The sequence below is a fragment of the Triticum aestivum genome, chromosome 1A (assembly GCF_018294505.1).
Source record: "Triticum aestivum cultivar Chinese Spring chromosome 1A, IWGSC CS RefSeq v2.1, whole genome shotgun sequence".
Taxonomy (NCBI): Eukaryota; Viridiplantae; Streptophyta; class Magnoliopsida; order Poales; family Poaceae; genus Triticum; species Triticum aestivum.
Window position 1 is genome coordinate 152,919,073 of NC_057794.1, and position 22,911 is coordinate 152,941,983.

At 43.1% G+C, this 22,911-nt stretch overlaps 1 protein-coding gene across 1 annotated transcript; it reads left to right on the forward strand.

Moving 5' to 3' along the window:
• Positions 1-5: 5 nt before the first annotated feature.
• Positions 6-822, forward strand: LOC123109243 (uncharacterized). Its single transcript, XM_044530383.1, has one exon. The coding sequence runs from the start codon at positions 119-121 to the stop codon at positions 647-649; it is 531 nt and encodes a 176-aa protein (XP_044386318.1). The 5' UTR covers positions 6-118; the 3' UTR covers positions 650-822.
• The last annotated feature ends 22,089 nt before the right edge of the window (positions 823-22,911 follow it).

Here is a 22,911-nt window from a genome sequence, read left to right on the forward strand (position 1 = left end):
CCAGAGATTGCTGCTCCCACGCTGCACCATTACATAGCAGTGGCGCCATCACCACTGCGAGTCAAACGCAACCACCGCACAAGCACAAGGCAACGGTGCATACACGAGCCGATAACAAATGGAGAAGGTGACACAGGAGTCTGAGCAGCAGGCATGGCAGGGTGCGGTGGAGGCCCTCCTCCCGTCCACGCCCGCCGCCGCAGCGTGGCCCCACCTTGCCAGCTTCTGCGCGCTGCACCGGTATCTCTCCGGCGTCGACGTCTGCGAGCGCGTGGCCGGGGAGGACGGCCACCCTGGCTGCGTGCGCTACGTCGCCTCCCGCGCGGCGCCTGCGCCGGGAGAGGAGGACCAGGACCAGCACGAGGCGGCGCCTGCCGCGATCGCGACATGGGCCCGCGAAGAGCTGCTCGAGCTGGATGATGCCGCGCGCCGGCTGAGCTACGCCGTAGTTGGCAGCAACATGGGGTTCGGCCGCTACGTCGCCACCATGATGGTTGTCGAGGAGGAGACGGAGGCGGCGGGTTGCAAGCTCGTGTGGGAGTTCGAGTGCGAGCCTGTGCAGGGCTGGAGCAGGGACGGGCTCGTCGGCTACCTCGAGACCACCGTCAAGAGCATGGCTGCGCGGATCGTGGAGGCCGCCGCCGATTAATGAGGAGGCGTCGCTGGCTCGCTGCTGCTAGCTAAGTAATCGATGAGATGAAACAAGATAGAAATGGATGTATTTGCTATAGTCTGTTGCTTCCCGTTTGTTTTGAGATTTTTTACGGTGCATCATACTACCTCTGAAAGTGAACAGTATTGAATCATCTCAGCCGTTGATTAGCGGGGTACTTTTGTCATTATTTTCATTTCCTAATTTGTCAAATCCCTCGCGGTGACGATCCTCGTGAGGCCTCGTCGTTGCCATCGCCCATGATCAACAGCGCATGCCTAATATCGATCAGAGCTAGCCTGACTGCCTGAGTGCCTTTCAAGTGGGAGCTCCAAGCCCCCGACCTGGCATCAAATCTACCAGCAGGCCACAGAACCGGCGGTACGTCGTCTTGATCAGTCGCGGCGTCGTCGCTGCAGCTTTCTATGAGGCCACTGCCGCCGGCTTGATCGCCGGAATCACTAATGCATGTATCCACAAATGATCAATCAATTTATTGTACATGGTGATTTCCTCGGCCAAAAATACCAGCCGGCAAGGATCCATCGCTGTGTACAATTGTCTCTGTTGCATTGAATGTCGGCCGGACCGGTCCAAGCAGGACAAGAAAACACACGGATTCCTCAATGAATGTAGAATTTGGGTATTTATTTTCTAAGTCTTCCAATTTTACCCTTTGAACAAAATATACTACTGAATTGCTTTGGTAGTATTGATGGATCTAGTCCATTAACTGACTGAAAATGGACGGCTCATATTATTTTGATGCACCGTAAAAGGTCTCGTTGTTTTCTCTATTATGATTAGTGCCAAGAGTGGTGGCTCGCTTCCCATGTGCAATGAATAAACGTATTACTACGTCTGATGTCTATACATGTCTATCCATCTTTGTGTTTCGTGTACAAAACTACAATTCCGAGTGTGGAGTGTGTACTCGACGACGGCAAGTACCAACACTACGTCGTGTTCTGCTTCTACACGCGTGCGGCGTGCCTCTTTTTCCTCACTTGTATGTTTGTCACTGCCTCACGGGACACTAGTGCTCGATTCTGTCAACTCTTTGTGTAAGGTCATGTTTCATCTCATGAGTAGTGTACGACTCTCTCTCTCTCTCTCTCTCTCTCTCTCTCTCTCTCTCTCTCTCTCTCTCTCTCTCTCTCTCTCTCTCTCTCTCTCTCTCTCTCATGCTAAAACGTTTCGTGGATGGGGAGTGGACCTTGAAAGCGAACCGATCTATTCCTTTGTCATGTGCCAGATGTGCATATGTTCCGATAGGCCACTATCTACCCTTTGTAAGAATCCAAAACTTTCGAATCAAATGACGTGCAGGTCCACAAAGGAGAGAAGTTCAACAGGATTTGTTCCTCTACTTTCCTTAGCAACCATAGAAAACATTTGCTTTTTTCCGGAGTTTAGCTTCTTGGTTGATTCCAATCGTAAGAAACACTCTGCTACTTTATGCGTAGTATTATTTTGTTTGCAGAATGTTCATAATACTTCCTTCGTCCTCAAATATAAGTCTTTTTAGACATTCCAACAAGTAACTACATATAAAGTAAAATGAGTGAATTTATACTCTAAAATATGTCTACATACATCTGTATCTTGTAGTTCATTTAAAATGTCTAAAAAAAACTTATATTTAGGAGCGGAGGGAGTAGATTATTTCGAATTTCATATTCTAGTATTGAACCCTAAACTCCGTCTCACCGCACCTTCCCTCGGCGCACCCGGCAGTGGCCCCTGGGGTCAGCCGACGGCTGCGGTGGGGCCACCCTAGCGCCATTTGTCCCCATCCCTCCTCCTTTTTCTCCTGCGGTTTTTGTGATGAGAACAAAAATATTCATCATTTGTTGTTTGCATGCTCTGCTGCTCCTATATGTGGAGTGTGATCCGCAATGTGATTGTGGTTGTTAATATAATAACATGGCATCCTGCTCTTTTTTACAAGTTAAGAGCTTTCATCTTCTATATCTAAATAGCTAGCCCCCACTAACTATATCTCTCAACATGCAAGAATGCCACATCATCACACAACATGCACGAGAAAAGGCCCACCTCCACTATCATATGTCTTTCAACATGCAAGCATGTCACTTCATCATGAAACATGCATTGAGAAAAGATTCATCTCAACATGCAAACATACATGAAAATTTTCATTCTATAAAGTTATTTATATTTAATAAATATTTTACAAATATATAGTAGTCAAACATAATGAATTATATGTATTTTCAGTTTTAGCCTTTTATATTATTACTTCAAATATTCATGTTTCATATAACGAATCACACTGAGATATGTTGCGAAATATTCCCGCAACAACGTGCGGGGTATCAGCTAGTTCATTAAACAACGGGGTTACAATCATTCAGCAAGCAAGAGACTAAAAAGCTACGTACGTGATTGATCCATAAGCACCTTGTTTGGCAAGCAAGAGACTAAAAAGCTACATACATGATTGATCCATAAGCACCTTCTTCTATTCTCATAGGCTTGCTTAGCACAAAGTTGCACCCCTTCATTGGCATCATGACCAACAAAAGGTAACTAGAAATCTTCTGTATTCAAGCTCAACTCTTATATCTCCTGAAGTATGGATGATATCTCCGATCTACCTTCAGTACGGTTCCTTCATAAATTGACACTTCCTTTGCATTCGTCTCAATGATGATCTTGGAAAGACCTATGCCGCAAAGTAATTTGATACCATCTAGAATAGCAAATGCCTCTATAATCAAAGCATTGGCAGATTGCCCATACCACCAGATTGCTTGACCCCTCATCAGAACTCCTTCATGGTTCCGCGGTATCAGGCCTATACAACCCTCATTGGTACAGGATATGAAGCTTGCGTCCACATTCATTTTGAACATTCCTTTAGGTGGCGCAGCCCACTTAGCTTTAATTTTCTCTGCATGTACCGACTCTGCGTGACCTGAAGACAGATCAAGAACAACATTGGTCGTCATTTCACTGACTCCACCACTGGTCTAGTGTTGCCTTCATGATCCCTTGCATTTATCTCCGTCCAGACAACTGATGCTCCACATAATATGACAGCTATTTCGTCTACAGACACTATTTTGTTGTCAACGATGTCCATGGCCCAAGAAACTAGGTGTAGTTCAGGTATCATAACAGATGAGAGCAGATTTAGGTGTTGCCAAAAGTTCTTTGCCTAGGTACACTCAAAGATGAAGGAAATATGCCCTGAAGGCAATAATAAAGTTGTTATTTTATATTTTCTTATTCATGATAAAGGTTGATTATTCATGCTAGAATTGTATTGATCGAAAACCTAAATACATGTGTGGATACATAAACAAATAAGTATCCCCAGTGAGCCTCTACTAGACTAGCTCGTTGATCAAAGATGGTTAAGGTTTCCTAACCATAAACATGTGTTGTCATTTGATAATGGGATCACATCATTAGGAGAATGATGTGATGGACAAGACCCATCTGTTAGCTTAGCATAATGATCGTTCAGTTTATTGCTACTACTTTCTTCATGTCAAATACATATTCCTTCGACTATGAGATTATGCAACTCCCGGTTATCGGAGGAATACCTTGTGTGCTATCAAACGTCACAACGTAACTTGGTGATCATAAAGATGTTCTACAGGTATCTCCAAAGGTGTTTGTTGGGTTGGCATAGATCGAGATTAGGATTTGTCACTCCGAGTATCGGAGAGGTATCTCTGGGTCCTCTCGATGGCCCTCTCGGTAATACACATCATAAGCTTGCAAGAAAATGACTAAGAAGTTAGTCACTAGGTGATGTATTACAAAACGAGTAAGAGACTTGCCGGTAACGAGATTGAACTAGGTATGAAGATACCGACGATCGAATCTCAGACAAGTAACATACCGATGGACAAAGGGAATTACATATGTTGTTGCTACTTCTTGAGCTTGCATTCGTTTTTTCCTTGAAGAGGAAACGGTGATGCAACAAAGCAGAATAAGTATTTCTCTTAGTTTTGAGAACCAAGGTATTAATCCAGTAGGAGACAACGCACAAGTATCGAATACCTGCACAAACAAACAACAACTTGCACCCAACGCGATAAAGGGGTTGTCCATCCCTTCATGGTTATTTGCAAAGTAAGATCTGATAGAGATGTATAAATGGTAAAGTAATATTTTTGGTATTTTTGGTTTATGGAATGGAAAGTAAAAGATTGTAAAGAAAGTAAATAGGAAACTAAAATTGTAGATCGGAAACTTATATGATGGAAAGTAGACTAGGGCCATAGGTTTCACTAGAGGCTTCTCTCAAGATAGAAAATATTACAGTGGGTGAACAAATTACTACCGAGCAATTGATAGAAAAGTGTAAAGTTATGACAATATCTAAGGCAATGATCATGAATATAGGCATCACATTTGTATCAAGTAGACCGACTCCTGCCTGCATCTACTACTATTACTCCACACATCAGCCGACTCCTGCCTGCATCTAGAGTATTAAATTCATGAAGAACAGAGTAACGCATTAAGTAAGATGACATGATGTAGCGGGATAAACCCAAGCAATATGATGAAAACCACATCTAGTTATCTTCGATGGCAACAATACAATACGTGTTGGTTCTCCTTCTGTCACTGGGATCAAGCACCGCAAGATCCCCTACAGGACTGTCATGAGCCCCTACAAGGAGTCAAAATAAAGTCAAAACCAGATACAGGAAGTGTTGACCAGGATCAATTGAGTGCGAGCCCTTTTATCTTGAGCTGATTCTCCTTATTTTAGAGCTATGGCGAAGGTAAATTGAGCTCTGGCCTGTGGGGAAGGAAAAGGCTTTGACGAAGCTCCAGGGATTACAGGAAGGTTTAGGCCTTGTGAGCAGCTCCAAACGGTCAGAAAAGAAGATGGTCCCGCCCTTACTTCGGCTTGAGGAGTCGTTTTCTCGCTATCTTCTTCGTCTGGATTAGCCTTTTAGTAGCCTAGTAGGTTGTTTGAGTTTCAGGAAAGGAAGAGGTGCTTTCTAAAACAGCCGTTACTGCTATGTTTTTTTTTCAATAAGTTCGAACCCAAAGCTACGCACTTCTCCTATTGCAAGAAAAACCAATCTAGTTGGCCAAACCAAAACGATAGTTCGAAGAGACTTGCAAAGATATCAAATCATGCATATAAGAATTCAGAGAAGATTCAAATAATATTCATAGATAAGATGATCATAAATCTACAATTCATCGGATCTCGGCAAACACACCACAAAAAGAGTATTACATAGGATAGATCTCCAAGAACATCGAGGAGAACATGGTATTGTGAATCAAAGAGAGAGAGAGAGAGAGAGAAGAAGACATATAGCTACTAGCTATGGACCCGTAGGTCTATGGTAAACTACTCACGCTTCATCGGAGAGGCAATGGTGTTGATGTAGAAGCCCTCCGTGATCGAATCCCCCTCCGCCAGGACGCCAAAAAGGCCCCTAGATGGGATCTCATGGGTACAGAAGGTTGCGGTGGTGGAAAAGTATTTTCGTGGCTCTCCTGGTCGGTTTGGGAATATTTGAGAATATATAGGCGAAAGAAATAGGTCGACGGAGTCACGAGGGGCCCACAAGGGTGCGGGCGCGCCCTCCGTCCTTGTCGCCGCCTGGTGGCTTCCCTGACGTGTACTTCAAGTCCTCTGGATGTCTTCTGGTCCAAGAAAAATCATCGCGAAAGTTTCATTCCATTTGGACTCCGTTTGATATTCCTTTTCTGCAAAACTCTAAAACAAGGAAAAAAATAGGAACTGACACTGGGCTCTAGGTTAATAGGTTAGTCCCAAAAAAATATAAAATAGCATATTAATGCATATAAAACATCCAAAACAGATAATATAATAGCATGGAACAATAAAAAATTATAGATACGTTGGAGACGTATCAAACATCCCCAAGCTTAATTCCTGCTCGTCCTCGAGTAGGTAAATGATAAAAACAGAATTTTTTATGTGGAATGCTACCTAACATATTTATCCATGTAATTTTCTCTATTGTGGCATGAATGTTCAGATTCCTATGATTCAAAAAAAAAGTTTAATATTGACATAAAAACAATAATACTTCAAGCATACTAACAAGATAATTATGTCTCCTTAAAATAACATGGCCAAAGAAAGCTTATCCCTACAAAATCATATAATCTGGCTATGCTCCATCTTCATCATATAAAATATTCAAATCATGCACAACCCCGATGACAAGCCAAACAATTGTTTCATAGTTTCGATGTTCTCAAACCTTTTCAACTTTCACGCAATACATGAGCGTGAGCCATGGACATAGCACTATAGGTGGAGTAGAAGGTGGTTGTGGAGAAGACAGAAAGAGGGAGATAGTATCACATCAACTAGGCGTATTAACGGACTATGGAGATGCCCATCAATAGATATCAATGTGTGTGAGTAGGGATTGCCATGCAACGGATGCGAGAAAACTAAGTGGGTGTGCATCCAACTTGCTTGCTCATAAAGACCTAGGGCAATTTGAGGAAGCCCATCGTTGGAATATACAAGCCAAGTTCTATAATGAAGAATTCCCACTACTATATGAAAGTGACAACATATGAGACTCTCTATCATGAAGATCTTGGTGCTATTTTGAAGCACAAGTATGGAAAAGGATAGTAACATTGCACCTTCACTCTTTTTCTCTCGTTTTTTTCTCTCTCTTTTTTCTTTCTTTCCTTTTTTTCTTTTTCTTTCTTTTTTTTCCTTTTTCTTTTTCTCCTTTTCTTTCTTTTATTTCCTCACATGGGACAATTTTCTAAAAAGGAAGATCATCATACTTCTATTTACTTACAACTCAAAAATTACAACTCGATACTAGAATAAGATATGACTCTATATAAATGCCTCCGACGGTGTACCGGGATGTGCAATGAACCAAGAGCGACATGCATAAAAATGATGAATGGTGGCTTTGCCACAAATACGATCTCAACTACATGATCATGCAAAGCAATATGACAATGAGGATGTGTGTCAGAAATAACAGAATGGTGGAAAGTTGCATGGCAATATGTCTCGGAATGGCTATGAAAATGCCATAATAGGTAGGTATGGTGGCTATTTTGAGGAAGGTGCATGGTGGGTTTATGGTACCGGCGAAAGTTGCGCGGCACTAGAAAGGCTAGCAATGGTGTAAGGGTGAGAGTGCGTATAATCCATGGACTCAACATTAGTCATAAAGAACTCGCATACTTATTGCAAAAATCTATTAGTCATCGAAAGAAAGTATTACGCGCATGCTCCTAGGGGGATAAATTGGTAGGAAAAGACCATCTCTCATCCCCGACCACCACTCATAAGGAAGACAATCAAAAAAATATCTTATGCTCCAACTTTGTTACATAACGGTTCACCATACGTGCATGCTACGGGACTCACAAACCTTAACACAAGTATTTCTCAAGTTCACAACTACTCACTAGCATGACTCTAATATTACCATCTTCATATCTCAAAACAATCATAAGGAATCAAACTTCTCATAGTATTCAATGCACTTTATATGAAAAAATTTATTATATCCCTCTTGGATGCCTATCATATTAGGACTAAATTTATAACCAAAGCAAATTACCATGCTGTTTAGAGACTCTAAAAATAATATAAGTTAAGCACGAGAGTTCATAAATTTCTATAAAATGAAACCACCGCCATGCTCTAAAAAGATAGAAGTGAAGCACTAGAGCAAAATTGCCTAGCTCAAAAGATATAAGTGAAGCACATAGAGTATTCTAATAAATCAAGATTCATGCGTGTATCTCTCAAAAGGTGTGTACAGGAAGGATGATTGTGTAAAACTAAAATTCAAAGACTCAAATCATACAAGACGCACCAAGCAAAACACATATCATGTGGTGAATAAAAATATAGCCTCAAGTAAAGTTACCGATAGACGAAGACGAAAGAGGGGATGCCTTCCGGGGCATCCACAAGCTTAGGCTCTTGGTTGTCCTTGAATATTACCTTGGGGGTGCCTTGGGAATCTCCAAGCTTAGGCTCTTGCCACTCCTTATTTCATAGTCCATCAAATCCTTACCCAAAACTTGAAAACTTCACAACACAAAACTCAACAGAAAATCTCGTAAGCTCTGTTAGTATAAGAAAATAAATCACAACTTTTGGTACTGTTGTGAACTCACTCTTTATTTATATAGGTATAATATCTACTTTATTCCAACTTTTCCATGGTTCATACCCCCGATACAAGCCATAGATTCATCAAAATAAGCAAACAACACATAGAAAATAGAATCTGTCAAAAACAGAACAGTCTGTAGCAATCTGGATGTTTCGAATATTTCTGTAACTCCAAAAATTCTGAAAAATTAGGACGAACTAAGCAATTTGTTTATTAATATTCTTCAAAAAGAATCAGTATTTTATCACGCATCTACTAAAAATAAGAATTGTTTTCCTGAACGCAAAAGTTTCTATTTTTCAGCAAGATCAAATCAACTATCACCGTAAGCTATCCCAAAGGTCTTACTTGGCAAAAACACTAATTAAAACACAAAACCACATCTAACCAAAGGCTATATGAATTATTTATTCAGAAACAGGAACTAAAAATATTGGGTTGACTCCCAACAAGCGCTTTTTTTAAAGCCTTTTAGCTAGGCATTGATAATTTCGATGAAGCTCACATGAAAGACAAGAATTGAAGCACAAAGAGAGCATCATATAGCATGTGAAAAACACATCTAAGTATAAAATACTTCCTATGAATAGTCATCTTATAGGAAAACAAATTATCAAGGCAAGCAAAAACTAGCATATGCAAAGAAGAAGAAAGAAACAATAGCAATCTCAACATAACGAGAGGTAATTTTGTAACATGAAAATTTCTACAACCATATTTTCCTCTCTCATAATAATTACATGTGGGATCATAATCAAATTCAACAATATAACTGTCACATAAAGTATTCTCTTCATGATCCACATGCATGCAAGTTGACACTTTTCCGAAATAGTGGGATTATCATAAAATAAAGTCATGACCTCTCCGAACCCACTTTTAGTATTATTGCAAACATTATTATCAATCTCATATTCATCATGGGGCTTAAATAAATTTTCAAGATTGTAAGAAGAATCACCCCAATCATGATTATTCCAACAAGTAGTGGACATAGCAAAACTAGCATCCCCAAGCTTAGGGTTTTGCATCATTAACATAATTGACATTAATAGAATTTATAATAATATCATTACAATCATGCTTTTCATTCAAAGATCTATCGTGAATCACTTCATAAAGCACTTCATCACAATTTTCAGATTCACGGATCTCAAGCAAAACTTCATAAAGATAATCTAGTGCACTCAACTCACTAGTAATTGGTTCATCATAATTGGATATCTTAAAAAGATTAGCAAGTGGATGAAGATCCATAAACCTTTAGTTCTGATTTTCAATAAACACACAATTATACCAAGCAAACGAGCAAACAAACCAAGTAAGACATAAGGGCAAACAAAAAGACGAACGAAATAAGGCAAATAAAAAAGCAAATCATTTCGAAAATCGTTTTAGAAGTGGGGGAGAGGAAAGCGAGAGGCGAATGGCGAATAATGTAATGCAAAAGATGAGAGTTTATGATGGGTACTTGGTACGTCTTGACTTGGCGTAGATCTCCCGGGCAACGATGCCATAAATTCTTCCTGCTACTTCTTGAGCTTGCGTTGGTTTTTCCCTTGAAGAGGAAAGGGTGATGCAGTAAAGCAGAATAAGTATTTCCCTCAGTTTTGAGAACCAAGGTATCAATCCAGTAGGAGATAACGCACAAGTCACCGAATACCTGCACAAACAAACACCAACTTGCACCCAACGCGATAAAGGGGTTGTCAATCCCTTCACGGTTATTTGTAAAGTGAGATCTGATAGAGATGGATAAACGGTAAAGTAATATTTTTGGTATTTTTGGTTTATGAAACGGAAAGTAAAAGATTGCAAAGGAAGTAAATAGGGAACTAAAATTGTAGATCGGAAACTTATATGATGGAAAGTAGACCCGGGGGGCCATAGGTTTCACTAGAGGCTTCTCTCAAGATAGAAAATATTATGGTGGGTGAACAAATTACTGTCGAACAATTGATAGAAAAGAGCAAAGTTATGACGATATCTAAGGCAATGATCATGAATATAGGCATCACGTCCGTATCAAGTAGCTGACTCCTGCCTACATCTACTACTATTACTCCACACATCAACCGACTCCTGCCTGCATCTAGAGTATTAAGTTCATGAAGAACAGAGTAACGCATTAAGTAACATGACATGATGTAGTGGGATAAACTCAAGCAATATGATGAAAACCCCATCTTGTTATCCTCGATGGCAACAATACAATACGTGTCAGTTCCCCTTCTATCACTGGGATCAAGCACCGCAAGATTGAACCCAAAGCTAAGCAATTCTCCTATTGCAAGAAAAACCAATCTAGTTGGCCAAACCAAATATAGTTTGAAGAGACTTGCAAAGATATCAAATCATGCATATAAGAATTCAGAGAAGATTCAAATAATATTCATAGATAAGATGATCATAAATCCACAATTCATCGGATCTCGGCAAACACACCGCAAAAAGAGTACTACATAGGATAGATCTCCAAGAACATCGAGGAGAACATGGTATTGAGAATCAAAGAGAGAGAAGAAGCCATCTAGCTATTAGATATGGACCCGTAGGTCTAAGGTAAACTACTCACGCTTCATCGGAGAGGCAATGATGTTGATGTAGAAGCCCTCCGTGATCGAATCCCCCTCCAGCAGGACGCCGGAAAATGCCCCTAGATGGGATCTCATGAGTATAGAAGGTTGCGGCGGTGGAAAAGTGCTTTCGTGGCTCTCCTGGTTGGTTTGGGAATATTTGAGAATATATAGACGGAAGAAATAGGTCGGTGGAGTCACGAGGGCCCCACAAGGGTGGGGCACGCCCTACCCCCTGGGCGCGCCCTCCGTCCTTGTGGCCGCCTCATGGCTTCCCTGACGTGTACTCGAAGTCCTATGAATGTCTTCTGGTCCAAGAAAAATCATCACGAAAGTTTCATTCTATTTGGACTACGTTTGATATTCCTTTTCTGCAAAACTCTAAACAAGGAAAAACAGGAACTGGTACTAGGGTCTAGGTTAATAGGTTAGTCCCAAAAATAATATAAAATAGCATAATAATGCATATAAAACATCCAAAACAGATAATATAATAGCATGGAACAATAAAAAATTGTAGATACGTTGGAGACGTATCAGTTGTCATAACTGTTCGACCGATAAAGATCTTCGTAGAATATGTAGGAGCCAATATGGGCATCTAGGTTCCGCTATTGGTTATTGACCGGAGAGGTGTCTCAGTCATGTCTGCATAGTTCTCGAACCCATAGGGTCCGCACGCTTAACATTCGATGTCCATTTGGTATTATATGAGTTATGTGGTTTGGTGACCGAATGTTATTCGGAGTCCCGGATGAGATCACGGACATGACTAGGAGCTCCAGAGTGGTCCGGAGGTAAAGATTGATATATAGGATGATGCTATTTGGTCTCCAGAATGGTTTTGGAATGCACCGGAAAGTTATCGGAATACCGGAAGGGGTTCCGGAGGCACCGGGAGAGTATTGGGCCTTATTGGGCCACGTAGAGGGAACACACCAGCCCACATGGGCTGGTGCACCCCCCCCCCCTAAGGCAGCCACGCCCAATTAGATGGAAGGGGGAGGCGCCACCTCCTCCTACCATATCTCCGAAAGGGAGAAAGGAAAGAGAAGGGGTGCCCCCCCTTCCTTCTCCCTTGTGCATTATATGGAAGGGGGGCGCACACCACTAGGAAAACCCTAGGGTGGCTGCCGACCCTATTGGAGGTGCCCTAGGGTGCCTACTCCCCTCCCGCACCTATATATATATATATGTGGGGAGGGGTGCCACACAAGACACTGATTATTCCACGTCGTGTGTCGGCACCCCTCCGCCTCTAGTTTACTCCTCCGTTCTAGATCATCGTGGTGCTTAGGCGAAGCCCTGCGGGATTGCTTCACCACCACCGTCACCACGCTGTTATGCTGACGGAACTCATGTACTACCTCACGCCGCTTGCTGGATCAAGATGGCGAGGACGACACCGAGCTGAACATGTGCAGAACGCGGAGGTGTTGTGCGTTCGGTACTTGATCGGTTGGAGCGCGAAGAAGTTCAACTACATCAACCGCGTTGTTAAATGCTTCCACTTACGGTATACGAGGGTACAAAGACACACTCTCCCCCTCGTTGATATGCATCTCCATGGATAGATCATTGCGTGTGCGTAGAAAAAATTGTTTTCCATGCAATGATTCCCATCAAAAGATAGCATGCTTCATGTTCTCTTCCCTTCCACAAGACTGTTAGTATGGGATTTTCTTGATGTAACTCTCTTTAAGAACCGCGCGACATGGGACAATTTTTTATAACCCTCCACCAAAATTATGCACTTTTGGTGGGACTTTTATGTGCCAAATCTTCTTCCATATCCCCTGTGCTTGCTCTGGTAATCTGGCCTTGTTCCTATTAGCGTTCTTAGCTTCCAGAAGCACTTTGTAAGCAGACAATACCGTACAATTGTCATTCTAGGTACCATGCCCACAAGTCCTCCTGCAAACTACCATTAGGAATCTGTAGTATAGCTGGCGCGTCAACTAAGACAAAAATATCATTAATCATAGCTTTATCCCATTCTACAGTATCTTGGTTTATTAATTCTTGCACCATTGTAACTCCAGAATTAGGTACTCTGATAATTGGCCTCTATCCCGGGTTTGAAGGGATCCAAGGGTCATCCCATATTCTTGTATGTGCACCATCTCCAATTCTCATAATGAATCCCAATTTAAGAGCTTCTCGACCTAACACTACGACCCTCCAAGTGTGAGAGACATTTCTTTTACATCCAATGGCCATAAGATTAAAGTCATGATAGTACTTCCCTCTCAATATTCTGGCACAAAGTGATTCGGGCTTACTGATTAGACGCGCACCCTTGCTTCGCTGACATAGATTTATTGAAGAGGTTGAAATCTTTAAAGCACATACCGCTGCATGCTTTAAGGATTGCATGTTCATCCCATTTGACCCAATGCATCTTTCTCTTGGTCTCATCGCCTCCCCACCAAAAATTTGCCATGGCTGATGTAATTTTCTTACATAACTTCCTGAATAAATTAAAGGAGCTCATATAATATGTTGGAATTGCCTGAGAGATTGATTTGATCAAGACCTCCCTTCTGGCACGGTTGAGTACTTTAAGGGTCCAGCCTACAATTTTCTTAATTGTAGCAAGAATATGAGCAAAGTGCTCATCTGTAGACTATCCCAGGGTAGTGGGGCCCCCTAGGTATCTCTCTCCCAGAGCTTCTATTAGTATCTCCATGCCTTGATGTACTCACAAAATCTTTCGGATTGTCGCTAAAAATATAGCTGATTTTTGCTTGTTCACCATTTACAGGCCAACTTGCTTCACCCAATGTTTCCTACGGGTAGGTGTTATTTCGCCACTAGACTCTAAGTTCAATATTTTAGATGTTGGAAATATGCCCTAGAGGCAATAATAAAATAGTTATTATTATATTTCATTGTTCACGATAATTGTCTATTGTTCATGATATAATTGTATTAACCGGAAACCGTAATACATGTGTGAATGCATAGACCACAACATGTCCATAGTAAGCCTCTAGTTGATTAGCTCGTTGGTCAATAGAGGTTATGGTTTCCTAACCATGGACATTGGATGTCGTTGATAACGGGATCACATCATTAGGAGAATGATGTGATGGACAAGACCCAATCCTAAGCATAGCACAAGATCATGTAGTTCGTATGCTAGAGTTTTTCTAATGTCAAGTATCATTTCCTTAGACCATGAGATTGTGCAATTCCCGAATACCGTAGGAATGCTTTGGCTGTATCAAATGTCACAACGTAACTGGGTGGCTATAAATGTGCACTACAGGTATCTCTGGAAGTGTCTATTGGGTTGGCACGAATCGAGACTGGAATTTGTCACTCCGTATGACTGAGAGGTATCTCTGGGCCCACTCGGTAATGCAACATCATAACAAGCTCAATGTGACTAAGGAGTTAGCCATGGGATCATGCGTTGTGAAACAAGTAAAGAGACTTGCCGGTGACAAGATTGAACGAGGTATGGGGATACCGACGATCGAATCTCGGGCAAGTAACATACCAATGGACAAAGGAAATTGTATACGGGATTGATTGAATCCCCGACATCGTGGTTCATCTGATGAGATCATCATGGAACATGTGGGAGCCAATATGGGTATCTAGATCCTACTATTGGTTATTAGCCGGAGAGGTGCCTCGGTCATGTCTGCATGGTTACCGAACTCGTAGGGTCTACACACTTAAGGTTCGGTGATGCTAGAGTTGTAATGGGAATAGTATGTGGTTACCGAAGGTTGTTCGGAGTCCCGGATGAGATCCCGGACATGACGAGGAACTTCGGAATGGTCTGGAGGTGAAGATCGATATATTGGACGAAGGGTATTGGAGTCCAAAATTATTCTGGGAGTACCGGGTGACGACCAGCGTAACCAAAAGAAGTTTTGGAGGCCCCAGCAAGCGTTGGGGGGCCTTATGGGCCAAGGGGAGGGGGCACACCAGCCCACTAAGGGGCTGTGCGCCCCTCCCACCCCATCTCAGGTAACTTGGAGAGGTGGGGCACCTACACGGGCAGCCGCCCCTCCCGACTTGGGGGGGGGGGCAAGTTTCCTAGGGGTGGGGGTGCCCAAACCCATCTAGGGTTTCCCCTATGGCCGCCGCCCCTCCCCTAGGGAAACCCTAGGGCGCCTCCTCCTCCCCCCTTCCCCCTATATATAGTGAGGGAGAGAGAGGGCAGCTACACCCCTTCTCCTGGCGCAGCCCTCCCCTCCTCCAACTCCTCCTCCTCCTCCGTAGTTCTTAGCGAAGCTTTGCCGGAGAACCACGAGCTCCACCGCCACCACGCCGTCATGCTGCTGGGGCTCTCCCTCAACTTCTCCTCTCCCCTTGCTGGATCAAGAAGGAGGAGACGCCCTCAGGTTGTACGTGTGTTGAACGCGGAGGCCCCGTCCGTTCGGCGCTTGGATCAGATCTTCCGCAATTTGAATCGCCGCGAGTACGACTCCATCAACCGCGTTCTTGTAACGCTTCCGCTTAGTGATCTTCAAGGGTATGAAGATGCACTCCCTCTCTCTTATTGCTAGCATCTCCTAGATTGATCTTGGTGACACGTAGGAAAATTTTGAATTATTACTACGTTCCCCAACATTAGCCATTGATGCATTTTGTTTGGCGATTTGGAAGATTCGCAACAAAGCACGTTTTGAGACAAAATGACACTAGCCCCTATTGAGCCGACTTATTATATGTGTGCCTTCATGCGTCTTGGGGCAGGCTTCTAACATGATACATAGGGCGGCCCTTTGAACTCATGAAGCTACTTGTAAGTGCATTTAGTACCTCTTTGTAACTTTTGGATGATTGATACGTCTCCAACGTATCTATGATTTTTTGATTGCTCCATGCTATATTATCTACTATTTTGGACTATATTGGGCTTTATTTTCCACTTTTATATTATTTTTGGGACTAACCTATTAACCGGAGGCCCAGCCCAGAATTGCTGTTTTTTGCCTATTTCAATGTTTCGGAGAAACGGAATATCAAACGGAGTCCAAACGGAATGAAACCTTCGGAAACGTGATTTTCTCACCAAACGTGATTCAGGAGACTTGGACCCTACGCCAAGGCATCAGAGAGGCGGTCACGAGGGTGGGGGGCGCGCCCCCTGCCTCGTGGGCCCCTCGGAGCTCCACCGACGTACTCATTCCTCCTATATATACCTATGTGCCCCAAAACGATCAGAACAGGAGCCAAAAACCTAATTCCACCGCCGCAACTTTCTGTATCCACGAGATCCCATCTTGGGGCCTGTTCCGGAGCTCCGCCGGAGAGGGCCGTCATCACGGAGGGCTTCTACATCATCATAGCCTCTCCGATGAAGTGTGAGTAGTTTACCTCAGACCTTCGGGTCCATAATTAGTAGCTAGATGGCTTCTTCTCTCTTTTTGGATCTCAATACAAAGTTCTCCCCCTCTCTTGTGGAGATCTATTCGATGTAATCTTCTTTTTGCGGTGTGTTTGTTGAGACCGATGAATTGTGGGTTTATGATCAAGTCTGTCTATGAATAATATTTGAATCTTCTCTGAATTCTTTTATGTATGATTGGTTATCTTTGCAAGTCTCTTTGAATTATCCGTTTGGTTTGGCCAACTAGATTGGTAGTTCTTACCATGGGAGAAGTGCTTAGCTTTGGGTTCGATCTTGCGGTGTCCTTTCCCAGTGATAGAAGGGGCAACAAGGCACGTATTGTATCGTTGCCATCGAGGATAAAAAGATGGGGTTTATTTCATATTGCATGAATTTATCTCTCTACATCTTGTCATCTTGCTTAAGGCTTTACTCTGTTTTTAACTTAATACTCTAGATGCATGCTGGATAGCGGTCGATGAGTGGAGTAATAGTAGTAGATGCAGAATCGTTTCGGTCTACTTGTCACGGACGTGATGCCTATATACATGATCATGCCTAGATATTCTCATAACTATGCTCAATTCTGTCAATTGCTCAACAGTAATTTGTTCACCCACCGTAGAATACTTATGCTCTTGAGAGAAGCCACTAGTGAAACCTATGGCCCCCGGGTCTATTCTCATCATATTAATCTCCATCACTTTAATATTGTTTTGCTTTTTACTTTGCCTTTACTTTTCACTTTGCATCTTTATACCAAAAATACCAGAAATATTATATCTATCAGATCTCACTCTCGTAAGTGACAGTGAAGGGATTGACAACCCCTAATCGCGTTGGTTGCGAGTAGCTACGTTTTGTGCAGGTACGAGGGACTTGAGCGTGGCCTCCTACTGGATTGATACCTTGGTTCTCAAAAACTGAGGGAAATACTTACGCTACTTTGCTGCATCATCCCTTCCTCTTCGGGGAAAACCAACGCAAGCTCAAGAGGTAGCAATGATCAATGACAAAAAGGGTTAAGGGACTAATGTGTTTATGAGTATACACATGTGATAATCCATGAGGATTTGATTTTATCACTTGTAGTGCCCCCTAAAATGTTGTGAATACATTGAACATTGTGATGCGCATGTTGAATTCTTAGCTAAATATTTGGAGTATGAAGACTTAACTTGTTGTTGGGTATATTTGTCCTTCATTGAGTAAATAGGGAAAACCTTACAATTATGGGGGGTCCAAATGTTTTTTAGACTATGTTTTTTAGATTGTGCTAAAGCAAACTTATTTATTCATAGTTGAAGACTCTGGAAATCTCCTTCCAAGCAAAGCCTGCAAGCTTGCACGAAGGAAATTCTTCGGAACACACGAGTTTGAATTCTATGCTGATGAGTTAGGAAACTTGCTCTAAGGTTATTGACGTGGAGCATCCTACAAATATCACCATGTCATGTTCGCCTTTGTCAAGAGATGCATGCATCCCGATATTATTATTGGAGTACTTGCCTACTAGGGCCTTCGCGGGCGAGAGTGCTCTCGGTGCCATCCATTTTGTGGGGGCGTGCCACAGGGTCCTCTCGGGCGGACCTGAGTGATACATCTCAAACATATCTATATTTTTTTATTGTTTCATGCTGCTATATTATTATTTGTATATACTTTTACTATAATTTTATATTATTTATTTGAACAAACCTATTAATTTAGTGCCAAATGTCAGTTCCTGTTTTTTGGTTTAGTAGAAAATCAATACCTAGGAAGGCCCAAACACGATGCCATTTTTAACGATTTTTATGGACCAGAAGGAACACTGGAAGCTTCGTGAAGAGTCCAAAGGACCCAGCAGCCAGTCAAAAGGGCAGGTGACGCGGCCACCACCCTAGGCTTGTGGGCCCACTAGTTACGCCTTGACCTAATTCAACCGACATAAATTCCAATAAATATTGAAACCATTCGTTGTTCCTCAGGAAGAATTTTATTGCCTTCGCAAGCCTCTCTTCCAAAGAGATCCCATCTGGAGCCATGTTCCTGAGTTCTGCCAAAGGCCTCTTCATCAACCTTCCTGCCTCCATGATGATGTCTGGGTAGTTCCTTTAGGACCTACGGGTCCATACAAGTAGCGAGATGTTTCTCTCTCTCTCTTTGGATCTTCAATACCATGTCCCCCTTCTTACTTGTGTGATTGAGACCAATCCGATGTAATTTTGTAGTGTGTTTGTTGGGACATGATGAATTGTGAGTTTATGATCAGATTATTCATTGAACCATTTGAAGTTTCTTTGTTGTATAATTAAGTAGCTATGTATGTTTTCTGATCTATTTGTCTTCTTTGGCAAAAATTGATTGGTAGATCCTCAGAGGGAGTGGTGCATAGTAGTGGGTTCAATTTTGTGGTATTCTATATCCCAGTGACAGAATGGGGACATGACACACATTTGTATTGTTGCCACTAAGGATAAGATTATGGGGTTTGATCTTATTGATAGATTTCTTCCTGTCTACATTATGTCATCTTCTATATTGCTTTGTTTCTTATAAACTTAATACTTTGAGATGCATGCCGGATAATGATCTTGAGATGGAGTAATAATAGTAGTTGTTGTTGGGTTAATGGTCTACCTTTCACAGATGTAATGTCTATATGAGATTATGCCATGAATGATCATAGTTATAAACATTGATATTCTTGTCAATTGCCCAACTATAATTTGTTACCATGCCATTTGCCTTCTTTCGAGAGAGATACCTCTCGTGAACCCATGGCCCTCGGGTCCATTCTCCATCAACACTTTCTTCCATACAATTTGCCTCTTTCATTTTGTCATTTTTTTAAACTACATATCTATCTATTAGCTTTTAATCTTGCAACTAGAAATCACAAGGGGATTGACAACCCTCTTGCCAGTTGGGTGCAATCATTTTATTTTGTTTATGTGCAAGTGTTTCTTATCTTTGTAGTCCTGGAGCTCCTACTGGTTTGATAAACCTTGATTCTTAACTTAGGGAAAGCTTTGCTCTTATCTACATCACCCTTCCTCTTTCGGGGGACCCAATGACTCCTACAGGAGTAGCACCGCGCGATCTGCCTCAAGGGACCATGACGGTGGACCGCGGGAGTGCCCAGGGTCACCGTCATGCAGCGCCTTCTCATGCGCCCGCTCGCGCATGATAGCGGAGGCCGGACCCATGTGTCAGCGTTCTTGTCCCGCGTCAGGCTCAGGCACGCGGGCAGGCTCAGGCGGGCGCAATACGTGCCCAGTCTATCATGACCGAACCAGCCCAATTTGCATTGCACCCGCGTGCGACTTCCTGGGTACCTTTGAGGCCATCCATTCTGCAGTGACCTGCCACAGGGGGCTTCTCGAGGGTTCTCCGCGTCGTCCAGTCTGCCCGTATGGCGTGCATGAGGGCCACCGTCATGCGCTGGCTTTCCCTCTCATGCGTTGCCCTAGGCCCAACGGAGACACCAGGTCTGCACCGCTCTCAGTCGCATGAGCCGGATACGGGAGTGCACCGGGGTCTCTCGCTCGCGGTAGCCGGCAAGGCGCGTGCGGCTATGTCGTTCTCCCCGGGATAGTGGTTTCGCTTGCCTGAGCCAATGACGCTCTTCCGGCCTTCTGTTCGCCTCCTGGGCGGATGGTTCACCCGTGTTCTCCAGGCAGCGTGTCTATCTGGTTTGTTTGCCCACTGTCGGGAGTTTTGGCTCGCACCATCCTGCTAGGTGTTGTGACGAGAAGTCGGTTGCCCACGATTGCCATACGGGCAGGGATGTTTTCGCTCATGCCGTTTAGGGAGTCGTACATTGCCGATTTGCTAGGGTGGGTTGAGGTTGGTTTGCAATTTACCTACCCATTTACTTCATGCCCATGTCAAGTTTGCCTTTCCTTCTCTAGCGGATGACATAAGGTTGATGTCTGCTCTGTGGGTCCTGACAGCAAACAGTCTGATGGTTGATGCGCTGGGGCAGTAGGCAGATTAGAGGAATACTGCTAAGAATGGCGAGAACAATGGTGGAACAATCAATTATGGATCAATTTTGATTTCGTAACCATAGGTGCATGATTAATTGGTTGGTGGGCAGCTTCCATCCTTGATTAATGCCCCCCCCCCCTAATTTTTGCCCGCTCTCATCTTTACCCCTACAAAATTATGTGATAGACTTTGCCCCTCTCCCGTTTGATGTGCTTATGGAAATACCCTTCCATACCATTTTCGTTGGGTCAAAGGGCTTTGACTGTCACTAAGACATTTTTTGGACATAGTTGCCCCTCTATGCATATTTGACTTCCATATGGGACCTATCCTTGGAAAAAGAAAAGAAAAAACACTCTATCACAACCCCTTTATCTCCCTTACAGGTGGACCCCAACTAAAAAAAAGATCTCTCTCACAATCTCTCTCTCTCCCTGACATACGATGAAAAATAAATGCATGGTATAAGATTGGTCTGATGAAGGGAAACCATATATATGACAGAAAGTGTTTCCTATTCTATTATTAGGATAGACAACGATGTATTTTACCAAAATCATTAATTAAGGGGTACCCCTTGCAATGGTCATCCACACCTTCTCAGGCACTGAAAAGTGGTGCACTACATGTGCGTTAATTGTCGCAACCTGAGATTTTTCCTTTTTTGTAGATTTGTTCATTCAAAACGTTTTGTCGCTTGAACCTTGCGTCCAAATCTTGACTCATTTTCACCAATGCATTTCTCGCATCGAGATCTTTGAAATTAGATTCCATGTTAATAGGTTTCGATTAACTATGCTTTTACAAAAATAATCAAAGCCAAAAGCATGTTTTCCCCTTTTTTTCTTTTCTGAGAGGCTCGCGGAAGCAAATTTGTGTCTTTCATGAAAGCAAAAAAAACTCATTTTCCCTTTCCGAGAAGCACAGTTGTGCTTCTCGCGAAAGCAAATCCGTGTCACCATGAAAAGCAAATAATGTGCATATCCTGGAAACAAAAAAAACGTGTTTTTTTCCTTTTTCAAGAGGCACAGCTCTGCTTCTCGCGCAAGCAAATCTTTGCCTCTCGTGAAAGCAAAAATCACATTTGTTTTCCTTTCTGAGAGGCACAACTATGCTTCTCGCATGAGCAAATTTGTGCCTCCAAGAGAAGCAAATCTGTGCCACGTATGGAAGCAAAAAATGTGTTTTTCTCTTTCTGAGAAGCGCAACTGTGCTTCTTGCGAAAGGAAATATATGCCTCCATGAGATGCAAATTTGCGCCTCTCCTGGACGCGCAACTTTTTTTTTCAGGTGCTCCTCTTCGTTGCCTTCTATGTCCGCTCATTTTCTGGTGCCCGTGTGACGATCGTTATGCGCCGGCCCAACATCATGTGAGCGTAGCCTGGTTCGCTACATTAGAGCATCTCCAACAGCCGCGCTTCGCGCCGCACGCTAAAAACTAGTTTGCCGCGCGCCGTTCGCCTGGTTTTGTGCGGTCACCAGCGCTGGCTCCAACAGTCGCGCTAAAATGCAGTGCGCGCGCGTCGCTCCAGCAGCGCGCAAAAAATGCAGCGCGCACGACTCGCCGGTGCATTGCATATATGGCTTTTTGGACACAAAATGAATTTGAAACATTCAAAATGCAATGAACATGACATATAAAATTTCACACAAACAAGTTGATGAATGAAAGTTCATGCCCACAAGTTCATCCAACCAAGTTCAAAATGCAAACCAAGTTCAAGATACAAATGAAAGACACATCAATCCTCGTCCTCGTCTTCGTCCTCATCTTCGGAAGACGATTCTTCCGCCTCCGAAGATGAATCTTCCTCCCTCTCCTCATCGCGCACCACATCACGTGAAGCTTCGACGGTGTTGGCAAGATGTTCAACGGCATCTTCATGGGAATGTGTGTGAGGAGGCACATCAAAAGACATTCCGCCCATGGCGACCGGAGGTGCACCCATGCCTCCCATGAGAGAAGCAAAACTCATACCTCCCATGGAGGCCATAGCGTCGGGGGGTGCTCCAAAGCCATCCATGCCTCCCATGGCACCGAACCGCCCACGGTACCTCCGAAGCCACCCATGCCACCCATGGCGCTAAGGCCATCGCCATCCATTGCACGAACTATGGCTCTTTTTTGGATCAAGACTTCTTCACGGGCAAGATTGGCATACTCCTTTTGTGCCTCATTAAGGTTAGATGTGTCCAAGA